The 16,025-nt window shown below is 41.3% G+C and overlaps 1 protein-coding gene across 1 annotated transcript in view; it reads right to left on the reverse strand.

Moving 5' to 3' along the window:
• The window catches only part of CNGB3 (cyclic nucleotide gated channel subunit beta 3), a 194,958-nt gene that overhangs the window by 101,407 nt on the left and 77,526 nt on the right, over positions 1 to 16,025 (reverse strand). The window contains exons 4-5 of the mRNA XM_055432099.2: positions 2,144 to 2,289; positions 690 to 818 (exon numbers count right to left, since the gene is read on the reverse strand). Of these exons, the coding sequence (XP_055288074.2) occupies positions 690 to 818; positions 2,144 to 2,289 (275 nt within the window). The remainder of the gene's footprint in view (positions 1 to 689; positions 819 to 2,143; positions 2,290 to 16,025) is intronic.

Raw genomic sequence — 16,025 nt, forward strand, 5'->3', positions numbered from 1 at the left:
GTCTGGAACTGCAGCAAGGGGCCTTCAGCGAGTCCGCAATGAAGCTGCAGGGTCACCCAGGACTTGTGAACCAAGGGCCACATCTTGCTCACCGGGGGTGACCAAGGTGGAGATGGGGTGAGTCAGCGGTGAGGGCAGTCCACGACTGCACCCAGGGCTTTCGGCCCCAGGAAGCCTGGGGACGCGACTTGTCCAGTTAAATGAACAATGTGAACCCATGGAAGAAGACATATTTTATAAGGATTTTTTTTTTTTTGGTGGGGAGAATGTTCAATAAACATATTGTTGAATGCTTCTTTTCAAAGATTATTCAGGACTGGGCCTGCTTTGGACTGTTTAAAAACAGACAGGAATATTTTTATATCCTATTTTAAAAAGAAAGGGCAAATGATCCATCGCAGACAATACAGTTAAAATACTGGTTTCTAGCCAGGCTCAGTGGAGAAGGCAATGGCAGCCCACTCCAGTGTTCTTGCCTGGAGAATCCCAGGGACGGGGGAGCCTGGTGGGCTGCCATCTATGGGGTCGCACAGGGTCGGACACGACTGAAGCGACTTAGCAGCAGCAGCAGCAGCAGCCCGGCTCAGAATACTGGCTAGAGAACATGGAAGCCATCTGTGACCTGGGGTTTTGGGAGTTCTTGGGAACAGCCAGCCCTCCCACTGCGACAGTCCACTCCTTGACGGTACCTGTGTAGGAATCTATGTGTTCTGGAAGTCTGAGTCGCTTTAGGTACCCGCTCAGGGGCACCTTCTTGGAATCCTCTTCTTTTAGCTTAGCACTGCTTTCTTGTGCTGATGACACAACTGAGGGCTTTGCTTTGTAGGAGAAAAAAGATGAAAAGATTTTTAAGAGGTTAAGTTAGCTTAGGGAGGAAAAAGTTTAGATTTTTTGGAATGAAAACATTTTGTAATCGTCCTTCATGCAGGCAGATGAGGTGTTTTATGACATTTACAATATTGTCATTTGTGAAAATACCTAAGTAACAAAAACATTGAAATTTGGAAAGAAGTAGCAGGTTTAAAGTTTAACTTAAATGTCCTCAAGGTGTTGTAAATAGGATATTTTAAATACAAGCCTCATTCTCACATATTTTGGAGCATGAGTAGTTAGTGCTTTGGATTGACATTGAACAGAAACTTTACAAATATACACCACTCCCACAGGTTTTAGTTTTATGCTTCTTTAGCTTTATTTACGGAGAAGGCAATGGCAATCCACTCCAGTACTCTTGCCTGGAAAATCCCATGGATGGAGGAGCCTGGTAGGATGCAGTCCGTGGGGTCGCTAAGGGTCGGACACGACTGAGCGACTTCACTTTCACTTTCACACATTGGAGAAGGAAATGGCAACCCACTCCAGTGTTCTTGCCTGGAGAATCCCAGGGACGGCGGAGCCTGGTGGGCTTCCGTCTATGGGGTCACACAGAGTCGGACTCGACTGAAGTGACTTAGCAGCAGCAGCAGCAGCAGCTTTATTTATGTCCTTCCAGTTATGGGTAAGTAAAGCTCAAAATATTCTTTTCAGTATATCTTTATACAACTATAATGACTTTATTTTAGACCCTTTCCTTAAAAAAAAACCTATTATATAATAGTTCATCTCCCTGCCAGGGCATTGTCTCCCAGCTGGCTTGCTTAAAGTGCTGGAATATTAGGAAATGGCAACCCTCTCCAGTGTTCTTGCCTGGAAATCCCATGGACAGAGGAGCCTGGTGGGCTAGAGTCCAGAGGGTCACAAAGAGCCGGGCACGACTGAGTGACTAAGCACAGCACACACATTAGCAGCTTGCCCCAGCAGCAGACCTCAGCCGACGAAGGACAGGAGTTGGGGGACTGATCTCCCAGCCTCCTCTTCCTTCAGGATGCTTCTTGAGTGTCGTCCACACAGATGCTCAGCTGAATCAAGCCCCAGTGGCCCTCAGCAGTAGCCCTGCCATCAGCGCACCCTTATTGTCTTCACTCCCTTCCCCGTCTCTCTTGCTGTCTCGCCCCCTGCACCACCCTCAGTGTGAAATATTCCTAGCTAAGTCATTGTCTTGGGGAAACTGCTTTTGGGGAAGCCCAAGCTAAACCGTCTGCAAAATATTGATACATACCCACTCATAACCTTTATCCCAGAACTCTGAGGTAACACCACTCACCAGTTTGGGGACTGCTTTCAGGTGAGAACATATCACCTTCCACCAGCTTTCTTTTGTAGAAATCTGTTCTTTGACGCAGTCTTCTCACCAGGTTGTGTAGCTGGGTATCCGCGTACTCATTAATAACAGGGGCTACAGGTGGTTTGCTTTTTGGATGAAATGATGAAAAAAAAAAAAAAATAAAGGTGACAGAGTCAGATCGATAAGGAGACACACACAGGAGCGGGATTAAGTTTCTTCCTCTTCCCCATACCCCCAAGGTAATGTATGAACTTCTCCTTTCTACAACTGAGTAGAACAACTCAAGAATGAAATTTGATGGATATGGTGCTCGTGCAGTACAGATTTCCCACTGAAAAGCTAGAATCCAAAAATAGCAAATGACTATCCTGTGATGCAGGCCATAGAGCTGCAAAGAGTCAGACATGACCGAGTGACTGCACTGAACTGATTCTGTGATTCTGTCATTAGGCTGTATCATGAGAAGAGAAAATGCTCTAGCTGACATTGCAGGCAGAGTTCTAAGATGTCTCCTTGGTTTGCGTGTCCTATGTAATCCCAGGGACAGTGAATATGGTGGAGTTTACTTCCATAATTGGCTGCGTTATGTGGCTCAGTTGACTTTAAGATAAGGAAATTGTATCGATGTGTCTGATGTAATCAGATAAGTCCTTTTAAAGCAGACAGTTTCTCCAACTGGCGACAGAACAGAAAGTCAGAGATTTGAAGCACATGGGGAATTTCATTGGAGGGAAATTCTCCATTTTTGGCTTTGAAGGAGAAAGGAGTTCTCTGATAAGAATTGCATGAAGCCTCTAGGAGCTGAGAGTGATCCCTGGCTAGTAGATAAAAAGGAAGCAAGGACTTCGGTCCTACAACTGTAAGAAACTGCATTCTGCCAATAATTGAATAAGCTTAGAAGTGGATTCTTCTTTGGTGCCTCCAGATAAGAGCCCAGCCAGGCCTGGCTGGTACCTTAATTTCAAGTGTGTGACGCCTAAAGCAGAGAAGCCAGCCAAGCCCACCCAAACTTCTGAGCTATGGAAATGTGAGCAAGTAACTGGTTGCTGTTTTAAGTCTCTAGAATTGCCATAATGTGTTAAGCTATAGTAGAAAAAATCCAGCATGCTTTAATAAACTTCCCTTCTAAGAAAACACACAAAATAAAGCATGCAGTAAGTCCCCTGCATAAAAATGAGTTCCAAGAGTGGGTTCGTAAGCCCAATTTGTTCATAAGTCCTACAAAGTTAGCCTTGGTACCCAACTAACACAATTGGTTATATAGCACTGTATCGTAATAGGTTTGTAATACTTTTCACATAAATAATATGCAAAATACAAACACAAAAAATAAAGAAAACCTTTTTAATCTTACAGTGCAGTACTTTGAAGAGTGCAGTAGTACAGTACCACAGCCGGCATCCAGGGGCTGGTATCAAGTGAACAGGCAAGAAGAGATGCTAACTTAGGAGGGAGAGGGGGTGCGGGATGGAAGAGCTGAAGGGTCAGCAGTGACAGGAGATGGAAGGCGAGCCGCAATGTCACTCACGCGCGACACTGGTGGCACAGGTTCTGACTGCCTGTTGGATTCAATTCTACCTACCCTGGGAGAAATATCAATCACCTCAGATATGCAGATGACACCACCCTTACGGCAGAAAGTGAAGAGGAACTCAAAGGCCTCTTGATGAAAGTGAAAGAGGAGAGTGTAAAAGTTGGCTTGAAGCTCAACATTCAGAAAAGTAAGATCATGGCATCCGGTTCCATCACTTCATGGCAAATAGATGTGGAAACAGTGGAAATAGTGACAGACTTTATTTTTGGGGGGCTCCAAAATCACTGCAGATGCTGATTGCAGCCATGAAATTAAAAGACTCTTACTCCTTGGAAGAAACGCTATCACCAGCCTAGACAGCGTATTAAAAAGCAGAGACATTACTTTGCGGAAAAATCCATCTAGTCAAAGTTATGATTTTTCTAGGAGTCATGTATAGATGTGAGAGTTGGACTGTAAAGAAAGCTGAGCACAGAATTGATGCTTTGGAACTGTGGTGCTGGAGAAGACTCTTCAGAATCCCTTGGACTGCAAGGAGATCAAACCATTCCATCCTAAAGGAGATCAGTCCTGGGTGTTCATTGGAAGGATGGATGCTGAAGCTAAAATTCCAATGCTTTGGCCACCTGATGCGAAGAACTGGATCAGTGAAAAAGACCCTGATGCTGGGAAAGATTGAAGGCAGGAGGAGAAGGGGACAACAGAGGATGAGATAGTTGGATGGCATCACCGACTCAATGGACGTGGGTTTGAGTAAACTCTGAGAGTGGGTGATGGACAGGGAGGCCTGGTGTGCTCCTGTCCATGGGGTCAGAAAGACTTGGACACGACTGAGCGACTGAACTGAACTGAATTGAACCCCGCTTAAACAATGATCCAGGGATGTCTGGGTGCAGCTCTTTTCATTCTCGGCACAGATGACAGGGTAGCACTGAACTGCATTTTGAGTGGCTGCTGCAACCTTTGTGTACCATTCTACTTTCGGCCCTATGCCTATTAAGAGTGCCTCTTCAAATAAAGAAAGTACCCTTGCCATTTCCTGTGTCATGACTCTCTTTGATTTGTCAATTATACCCTTTTCCTCTTGTTTCTTTTTGTTCTTTCTCTGAGCCTCCAGTTCCATCAGGCCTTCATTAGTAAGCTTCTTGTGTTGCACAGAAAGGAGTTCAGTGAAGTCGTCCTCTTGCAGACCTAGCTCCAACTTCTCAGTGAAGGTCATGAAGTTGCTGAAGACCTCTTTGGACTCCTCATTCACCTTCTTAAATCCACAAAAGTTGTGAACAAACTGCAGATAAAGGTTCTCCCAAATACCATTCTTGGTGACAGCTGTAACCTCGTGCCAAGCATAATCAGTGTTTTCATGGTCTTGTAGGTCAGAATACTGGAATGGGTTGCCATGCCCTCCTCTAGGGAATCTTTCCAACCTGGGGGTCAAACCCAGGTCTCCTGCATTGCGTGTGGATTCTTTACTGTCTGAGCCGCCAGAGAAGCCCTGTAGTTGCTGTAATCCTTACAATGTTGTCACAAGGTTGTTCCTGGTTCATTCCTTGTCTTCACTGCCTGAGAAAGTGTGATGTAAATAATATTTCTTGAAAGTCACTATAATTCCCTGGTCCATAGTTTGGATGAATGACCTATGTACTACTTTGATCCTAGGATGAAAGTTGTCCATGAATTGGGGGTTGGTGGTGGTGACCCAAGAATTGTCAAGCAGCAAAAGAATGTTGAATGGGATGTGCTTCTCCGAGCAGTATTTCTCCATCTCCAGGATAAAGTGGTGGAAAAAACCCATTCTGGAAAATTGTCTGGGTAACTCAAGCTTTGGGGTTACAGTACTCTTCCACACGATAGGAAGAGAGTCCACGGCTACGTTTATAAAGGCTCTTGGATTCTCAGAATGATTAAGAGAGATTTAAGCTTCATATCACCAGAAGCATTGCCACCAAACAAGAGTTAGCCTGTCCTTTGCTGCTTCATAGCCCGGCATCACTTTTCCTTCTTACTGATGCAACTTCAGTCTGGAACCCTCTTTAGTACAATTCTGTCTCATCCACATTAAAATCCTGATGGGACAAATACGTGACTTCGTCAATAGTTTCTCAAAAAACATTTCTCAAAGCATTTCAGGAAATTCCCAGCTACCATATCTGCGTTTGTTGCCTTGCCACTTACTTTTACGTTGTAAAGCTTGGCTCTAGCCTTGGACTGATGAAGTCAGACGCGGCCGGCATTAAAAGGGTGCCGTCTGATTCGTCACCACGTTTCTTCTTCAGGTCTTCACAAAGGCTTTCGGCTCTCTCTTGAGGCAGCATTAAGCTGAGTGGGACTCGACATTGATCCTGATCCTGCATCGACACCCTAAGAAGTTTCTCCACCTCCTCCATCACTCTTCCTTGCTTCTTCGATTTTATTGTTGATGTCTTCGGCACAGCAGACTTCGCATGTTCCACGAGTTCATCCTTCTTCTTGAGAACCGTGTAAATGGCTGAACGGCTCACGCTGTAAGAGCAAGTGGTGCCAACCGTCTTTTTGCCTCACTCCACTCTCTGGGTTATTTTCTTTTCATTTCCGCTGTTGCTGCTTGGCACTTCTTAGCAGTACCAGCTATTTCGCTGCTGCTTTTACACTTGCTTCTGGACACCTTGGGCTTGAAATGAAGGTACTGCACTACTGTACTCTATTCAGCACTGTACAATAAATTGCACAAAGTACAGCCACTTGTGGAGGATGCGTGCATGTGACAATGTATGTCAGACGTGTGAACTCGCTTACACCACTGGGCATGCGAGCACACATTGACATCTTTAAAAGTGGGCAGCTTGAAGGCTTGTATGGAGTGGACTTACTGTGCAAACTAGTGTATTTTATAATGATCTGAGTTTCCTCATAGTTCATCCTCAGAGCTCTAACTCACTCTCGGCCCTCCTTCTGAGTCTGATACTGGGTTGACCTAGAGCCACGGAAGTTCCAGCCGTTCTCACTTTCTCACGTGAGACCCCATGGGGCTCACAGTGGAACCGGGTGACCTGTGCATTCTATTTAAAGAGGACTCTAACGTGAGCCCCTCTCCACTAATACCATTTTCCACTAGGCCTCAGAAATATCATATCTGCTGCTGCTGCTGAGTCGCTTCAGTTGTGTCCAACTCTGTGCGACCCCATAGACGCCAGCCCACCAGGCTCCCCCATCCCTGGGAGTCTCCAAGCAAGAATACTGGGTGAGTTGCCATTTCCTTCTCCATACCTAACTGTTTACAAATTCCCTAACCACTGGTGTCTTTCTCCCCTTACAATTATCAGAGTATAATTTGCACCTCTTTCAAATGTCTGAAGTCCTGCTTCAGCATCAAGATCCTTCAGGTGTGTCCATGTCCCATTAAGACCTTTATAAACCATTCAAGGATGCAGCAGATGGAGCAGCATTCAGCATTCAGAAATAGGAGGGCATTCAGTCCACAAAACCAAGAAAGCGTTTTATTTTCTGATGAAAACTTGTCATTTATATCATGTCATAAATTTCTGCTTAAAATCTTAGTATGCCTAGAAGCTTGTTCATTCATCAAACAGTTATTGAGTTTCTACTTTTCATGCTAGAAATAGAAAGATATGTTGAACAGAGACTAACCCTTTGGATGTTCATAGATTAATGGGGGAAGCAAGGATGTAAATAAGTTCCTAATTAGAAGTAATAAAAATACATACAGAATGCTATGCTCACACTGAACTTGGCCTGGGGATCAGAGTGGCCCCATAGGGAGAGCATCACAAGTCTGGAAGGGTTAGAATGTCTTTGGCAGAAAAATGAAATGAGGCCCCTCCTGGCCTTGAGAACAACATGTTCAAAAATGTGAAATAAATAGGACATGTTGAGCAAGTGTTATGGTGTGACTGGAAGGCAGTGCGTACATGTAGGGGGCCAGGTGGTGGTGGGGTGGCAGGAGTGGTAGAGGTTAGGTCTGAAAAGATGAGTGGGGTCAGGTTATGATGGTTCCTGTTTAATCTGCTTAAGGGTTTAAACACTGACCTATAGGCTAATGGGAACCAATGGAGAATATTAAGCAAATGAGGTGTATGAGTTGATAGACGTTTTGGAAAGGTAGCAGTAATTGGAGAATTGAAGAGGAGTAGTGTAAATGCATATAGGCAAGGAAGGAAGCTAATAGGTTAGGTTAGAATTGATGAAGGAAAAATGGACTAAAGAAGTATTTTAGAGGCAGAAATCAAAGAATTTGAACTTTCTGGATCTTTTGGAAAAATCCAAATAAAGAATCAAGAATAATTTCTAAGTTTTTATTGAGAGAGACTATATTCACAAAGATTACTATCACAGGAAACTAGACTTATGAAAACATTACTAAAAATTTGAATTCAGAAAGAGATGCTTGTATGTAGTGGGTATATGAAAAGATGAATTGTGTCTATAAGTATATGTGTGTGTTCAATTCATGGTGTTTGTAGGACTTTGCGTGATAGGACCTTGCTTGTGACACTCAGGAAGCATTCAGGAATATAATTCTAACAACAAGATCTCAATGATTCAGTGTATCTGGGATTTTTGAAGCTATGTTTGTTTTTGATATTATCATAAACTGACATTTTCAAGATCAGGAACTGTATGTTTTCTTTATATTTTGCAAGATCTAAGACAAGGTAGATTTTTAATAAATGTTTGTTGAATAAATAAACCCACTACTTTCAACCTTTTCCTTTGACCTTATTTGATATACTTCAGTGCACTAAAAAAATCCATAAAAAGTAAGGTTGAGGCTTGGTGGATTACTGACTGTAAAGTCAGGTGTTCAAACTGTCAAAAGTATCTAATTCAAGCTCTAAGACTTAAAGAGAATGCTTTCCTTTTCCTGAATTATCTATGTATTATTTGATCATATAATTGGCCCTTAAGAGCCCCAGTTTGTACTGTGCAAACATATCTCACAGTTACATGTTGAAAACTGTAATATAAAACATGTCACTGTTTCTAATCCGTAGCTATATTTCACATACTCTGTATTTTTCTTTTTGTGTTAGCTGAACATCAGTGTGCTAATCTATTCTACCTTTTCTGATTTTTTCCAGCTTTTTTCTACGGTAATCCTTGCCTAACTTCTTCTCCACCAGTGTACATACAGAAGCTGTACATGCATTTCTCCTTAGGTAATTTTGTGAATGGACGAAAAAATGGAGATGAAGAAACACTATTCCATAAAATAAACAAAAAATTGTATGGGAGTATGAGGGAACCAGTGAAATATGCTTTATATAACAAAGGTTCTTTTGAGTTATATTTGGTAATTTTAGTTCATACTGTATATTTTTAAAAGAATTATTCCTCATAAATCCTTGGTGAAGAATTTAGGAAACAGTAAGTATATTTTATGAATTTTGATAAACAAACATGAGAGTACAGTTTTACTGATAGTCATCTCTGATTGACATGGATAAGCCTTTTAGATTTTGTGTGAGAGTTGGACAGTGAAGAAAGCTGAGTGACAAAGAATTGATGCTTTTGAACTGTGGCATTGGAGAAGACTCTTGGGAGTCTCTTGGATTGCAAGGAGATCAAACCAGTCCATCCTAAAGGAGATCAGTCCCGAATATTCATTGGAAGGACTGATGCTGAAGCTGAAAGTCCAATCCATTGGCCACCTGATACGAAGAACTGATGCACTGGAAAAGATCCTGATGGTGGGAAAGATTGAAGGTAGGAGGAGAAGGGGATGACAGAGGATGAGATTGTTGGGTGGCATCACCTGCTCGATGGACAAGAGTTTGAGCAAGCTCCAGGAGTTGGTGATGAACAGGGAAGCCTTGAGTGGTGCAGCCCATGGGGTTGCAAAGAGTTGGACATGACTGAGCAACTGAACTGAGCTGAAGTGAACTGAATATGTACTTATGGAGGAATAAAGAATTCAGTTCAGTTCAGTTCAGTCGCTCAGTCATGTCCCACTCTCCGCGACCCCATGAATCACAGCACGCCAAGCCTCCCTGTCCATCACCAACTCCCGGAGTACACTCAAACTCATGTCCACAGAGTCGGTGATGCCATCCAGCCATCTCATTCTCTGTCGTCCCCTTCTCCTCCCGCCCCCAACCTTTCCCAGCGTCAGAGTCTTAATTAGTTATAGTTAAAATACAATTTATTTTATTTTTATTTATTTTTATTCAGAGGAAACTCATTTCTAAAATCAGTTGATAGCAAATAAGAGAATTATAACGGCATTCCTTACTTCCTAAATTCAATCAGATAGAGGCAAAAAAATTACATAATTAACAATTGTCCCCATGTTTGGGATTGCAAAAATTTTTGCACTCCAGGACAATGTATCATAGTAGTATTGGGATGGGTTAGAAGTAGGCTTTTCTTTGGCAACTGAGAGAAAAGCCAATGTGAGAGGAAAGGTAGGAGAGAAAAACTCATCTGCAGGTGACTTAGGAATACTGGTTTTACGAAAGAGTATGTATGTAAATTATAGGTTTTGAACTTGGTTCTTTAAAAACTATTGGTGTTTATAGGGCTCTAGGAACGTTTTCATGTACGCCCTGTGGTACATGTTCTCTAGTTTAAGACTGTAGCTTTCAGGTGACACAAACAGATGGCAGATTTTGATGGGGCAAAATGAATAGACAGTGGTCAGGGATGAGTCTACAGAGGCGGAGAAATGAAACTTCAATGATGTAAAGGGAAGATACTCAAAAGCCTGAGGAAAGATGTGTCAGTTGCTGCCTTGTTGAGGACAGTAAAGCCTCAAACATTTTAACAGAGGATCTCCAATCACCTGTAATTTAGCTTGAAAGGTCAGTTGAGACCACTGAAGAACCACAATAGAATTCTAAACAGAAGAGGGACATTATTAGCTATGGTTTAGAAAGTGATTGTAAAAAGAAAGGTGGTAATTAACTGTGATGAGGAAAAAGCATGATTTGAAGAGGGAAGGGAGGTGAGTTAAAACCCGTGGATTAGTGCAACAGCAGGAAACATCACATTTGATGAACATAAGACATTGATGGTGTTCTGCCAAAATTCATGTCCGTCCAGAGCCTCAAAATGTGACTGTACTAGGAAACAGAGTCTTGACAGATATAACTGTTTATGACGAGGTCACACTGGAGAAGAGTGGGCTCCTAGTCCAATGACTGGCGTCCTCCCGATAAGAAGGCCAAGTGAAAACATGGCAGAAACACGTGGAGAAAGGCATGTGGCCACAGAGGCAGAGGCTGGTGTGATGAAACACCACGGATTGCTGGCAATGACCAGCGGCTAGGAGAAAACCGCAGAATGGATTCTCCCTCAAAATTTCCCGAAGCGCCAACCTCGCCAGTAGCTTGATTTCAGACTTTCAGTCTTCAGAACTGAGAGAGTAAATTCCTGTTGCCTTAACCCACTCAGTTTGTGGAAATTTGTTATGGCAACCCTAGGAATCTAATAGAATTAGCAAAGTAGGTAATTGTGATACCACATGGACAACTCAGATGGAGACATATGTTGCAAGATAAATTGAAATGTATTAAATATAGCATATGGTAAACAAGGTGTGAATGAATAATCAAGATCTTTTAAAATACAGTCAATATTTCAGGCAGTTGAAAATTTGGATCTGGAAGTCAGTTGGAGGCTGAATGGAGAATCACCTGTCTAGAGCAAACGGTGCAACTTATATAGAACAACATAAGCCTGGGAGGTCACCATCTTGGAATGTGCTGACATTTAAGGAGTAGCATAAATAAAGGAACTGAGAAGCAACAGTTAGAGAGGGGGAACTGAAAGAAAAATGTCACAAAAGTTGGGGAAGCTGAGAGTTTGGAAAAGGAAGTCAGTGCTATACCCAAAGCAAGATGGGGACTAGACTAGGGAGGACTCGATATATTTAGCAAGTAAGATTTCATTGGTAATTTTTAAGAAAATTGATTGGGAAAAAATGTAATGTGATCAAATTTTGTCATTTTTCTCTTCAATTGTCTCAAGTATTTTGTAAAATCAGTACTTAAAATCTACCTTTGTTCTCTAAATAATACTTTAGATTTCCATTCATTAGTTCCTAAATTCATTTAAATGTAGTATTTATACTCTATAATAAAATCTTCTTGAATGATTTTTGGCTTTTTGCAAACTTTGCTAGATTCTTCTTAATGCTTAATTAAATGACAACTCATTTAAGAAATTCCAGTTGGTTAAAGTCTTTAAAACCTGCGATTTCTGTCTTGAATAACTGACAGAAATTAGATAATAAATTCCAGGAAAGGTGTGGTCAAAATGGAGGAGTAATAGTCCCTGAATTCACCTAAATTACAACTATTTATGAGCAGCTATCTAACAGAGAAACTGTCTATGAGAAAGACAGGAAGACTAGCAGAAAATAGTTTTACAGCTAAAGATAAAAAGAAGGAACCACAAGAAGATGCACAGGTGAAATGGAAACATGATACCGTCAGGACCCACATCCCTTGGTCTGTGACCCACAATCACAGAGGTCCTCCCCGAGAACTGAGGGATCTCAGCCCCAAATTGGGCTCCTTAGGCTGGTGGTCTTGCATTGGGGAGATGAGCCCCGAGAGTGTCCAGCTTTGAAAACCAGTGGGGCTTCTGTGTGGGAGAGTTAGAAGACTACGGAAACAAAGTCTCTGTTCCAAAAGGGTGTATGTAAAATCTCACACTCTGTAAGTCTCAGCACAAAGGCAGTAGTTTTAGAGAAGCCTGGATCAGATCTCCTTGCTCATCTTGAAAAGCCTCCTGAAGAGCCTGGAGGCAACTGGGACTCCCTCTAGGGTTGGAGATGCTGGCTGCAGCAATTTGGGGGAGCTTGTTTCACTGTGTAGACACTGGTGCTGGAAAGTTCCATGTAGGAACCCCCTCTTTAGCCTATTAGAACTGTAGGCTTACCTACCTATCTACCAGTGGACTGACACCAGATCCACTGCCCTCTATCCTATACAGTCAGCCATGAAGGGATCTTGCTGTGACCACTCAGTCTTGGGGGCCAGGCATTTGGGACCCAGCCTCACCCGTCGCTGGGCCACAGTCACTGCATGGGGCAGGCCCTGGCAGTCAAGAGGGCTGGCAGCAGCGTGCCCACAGAAGTCAGGCCCCCCACGACAGAGGCGGCTCACAGACTAGGCAGGGGCACCCCTAGAGCATACATCTGGTGACCACAGCAGTGTGAGACTAGAAATCAACTATAGCTTTTTTTCAACTACAGTTTTTTAAAAATACAAAACACACAAACATGTGTAGCCAAAACAGTATGCTACTAAACAACCAATGGGTCACTAAAAACATCAAAGGGAAAATAAAAAAAAAAAACAAACAGAAGACAAATGGAAGTAGAAATACAACATTTCAAAATCAGTGAGAGACAGCAGAAACAGTTCTAAGAGAGAAGTGGATAATGACACAGAACTACCTCGAAAAGCAAGAAAAATCTCAAGCACTCTATCCCTGAACCTAAAAACTAGAGAACAAGCAAACACATCTCAAAGTTAGAAGGAAGGAAATAATAAAGATCAGAGAAGAAATGAATGAAATAGGGGAGTCTCTCTCCCCGCCCACCAGGAAAAACCAATACAAGAGATCAATGAAACTAAGGGCTATTTCTTTGAAAAGATAACAAAATTGACAAACCTTTAACCAGACTCAACAAGACATAAAGAGAAAGAACACAAATAAATAAAATCATAAATGAAAGAAGTCATCTCTGACACTACAGAAATACAAAGAATTACGAGTCTACCATGAAAAATTATACACCAGTAAAATGGACAATATGGATGAAATGGATAAATTCCTAGAAATGTACAATCTTCCAATACTGAATCAAGGAGAAATAGATACTATGAACAGACCAATTATCAATAATGAAAGTGAATCAATACTACTGCTAATAATAATTTAAAAAACTCCCAACAAACAAAATTCCAGGAAAAGATGGCTTCACAGGTAAATTTTACCAGTTGTTTAAAGAAAACTACCACTTACCCTTTCCAACCATTCAAAAAAATTGAACAAGAAGGAATGCTTCCAAACTCATTCAATGAGATCAGCATTATTCTGTTACAAAGACCAGACAAAAACATCAAAAAGATTACAGGCTTATATCCTTAATAAACGTATATGCAAAGATTCTCAACAAACTATCAGCAAACTGAATTCAATAATACATTAAAAGGATCATGCACCATGATCAAAAGGAATTTATGCCAGGGATGCAAGAATGACTCAATATCTGTAATTGACCATGTTAACAAATTGAAGAACAAATAGCACTATCATTTGGAAATATGCAGAAAAAGCTTTTGACAAAATTCAATATTCACTTATGGCAAAACTCTCAACAAAGTGCGTAAAGAAGGAACGCCTCAAAACGATAAAGGTTGTATGTGAAAATCCACGGTCAACATCATACTCAATTGTGAAAGCTGAAAGTCTTTACTATAATTTCAGGAACAAGAGAAGTGTACTCTTGCCACTCTCATTCAACACCGTTTTGGAAGTCCTAGCCACAGCAATCAGACAAGAAAAAAATTAAAAGTCTTCAAATTTGAAAGGAAGAAGTAAACCTGTTGCTGTTTGAAAATGGCATGTTAGTATATGTAGAAAATCTTTGACAGTAGCAAAAAAGTGTTAGAACTAATAAATAAATTCAGTAAAGGTGAAGGATACATAATTATTATAAAAATCTGTTGAATTTATATATGCTAATAATGAACTATCAGAAATAAAAATTTTAAAAAATATTCACTTACAATTGCATCCAGAAAAAAGCCATGAAAAAAATCTAATGGAAGCAAAAATTTTGTTCTCAAAATATCAATGTCATTTTTCATAGAACTAGAACTAGAAGAAATAATTTTAACATTTGTAAGGGGTCACAAATGATGTTGAAAAGTTAAAATAATCCTGGAAAAGAAAAATGTGAGCTTATCATGTTCCTTGATTTCACACTTTATTGCAAAGCTAATGCAATAAATACAGTATCAGTTCAGTTCAGTCACTCAGTCGTGTTCGACTCTTTGTGACCCCATGAATCACAGCACGCCAGGCCTCCCTGTCCATCACCAACTCCCGGAGTTCACTCAAACACATGTCCGTCCATTGAGTCGGTGATGGCATCCAGCCATCTCAGTCTCCGTCGTCCCCTTCTCCTCCTGCCCCCAATCCTTCCCAGCATCAGAGTCTTTTCCAGTGAGTCAACTCGTCGCATGAGGTGGCCAAAGTATTGCAGTTTCAGCTTTAGCATCAGTCCTTCCAATGAACACCCAGGATTGATCTCCTTTAGAATGGACTGGTTGGATCTCCTTGCAGTCCAAGGGACTCTCAACAGTCTTCTCCAACACCACAGTTCAAAAGCATCAATTCTTCGGCGATCAGCTTTCTTCACAGTCCAACTCTCACATCCATACGTGACCACGGGAAAAACCATAGCCTTGACTAGACGGACCTTTGTTGGCAAAGTAATGTCTCTGTTTTTTAATATGGTACTGGCCAAAAACAAACACATAGGTCAATGGAACAAAATAAAGACCATAGAAATAAACCCACATTTATATGGTCAATTAAATATGATGACAGAAACAAGAATATACAATGGAGGGAGACAGTCTCTTCAATAAATGCTATTGGGAAAACTGGATAGCTACATGCAAAAGTATCAACCTAGATTATTTTCTCACACCATGTACACAAATAAACTCATAATGTTTTAAACAATTAAATGTAAGGCCTGAAACCACAAAACTCCATACATTTCATGTCCTTTGATGTTGGTATTAGCAATATTTTTTGGATCTGTCTCCTCAGGCAAGGAAAACAAAAGCAAAAATAAACAGATGCAACTACATTAAACTATAAAGCTTTTGCATAGCAAAGGAAACTAGCAATGAAATAAAAATTCAGCTTAGTGAATGAGAGAATATATTTGCAAACACTATATCCAATAAGAGATTAATATCCAAACTGTAAAATGAACTTAGAGAACTCAACATTTAAAAAAAAAAGCCTGCTTAAAATTAGGTATAGGATCTGAATAGAGATTTTTCCAAAGAAGACATCAGTCAGTTCAGTTCAGTCGCTCACTTGTATCCAACTATTTGCAACTCCATGCAAATAATCTGCAGCATGCCAGGCTTCCCTGTCCATCATCAACTCCCAGAGCTTGTGATGGCAGAATAGAAGGATGTGCTCATCTTCTTCTGAGAGAACTTCAAAATTGCAACTTGATACTGAACAACCATCGACAAGAGAATGTTGGAGGCCACCAAAAAAGGATACCCCACATCCAAGAGCAAAGGAGAAGCCCCAGCACGATGGTAGGAGGGGTGAAATTGCATTTAGAAT

The sequence above is a fragment of the Moschus berezovskii genome, chromosome 16 (assembly GCF_049115385.1).
Source record: "Moschus berezovskii isolate FMDL1 chromosome 16, NW_MosBer_1.0, whole genome shotgun sequence".
Lineage (NCBI taxonomy): Eukaryota > Metazoa > Chordata > Mammalia > Artiodactyla > Moschidae > Moschus > Moschus berezovskii.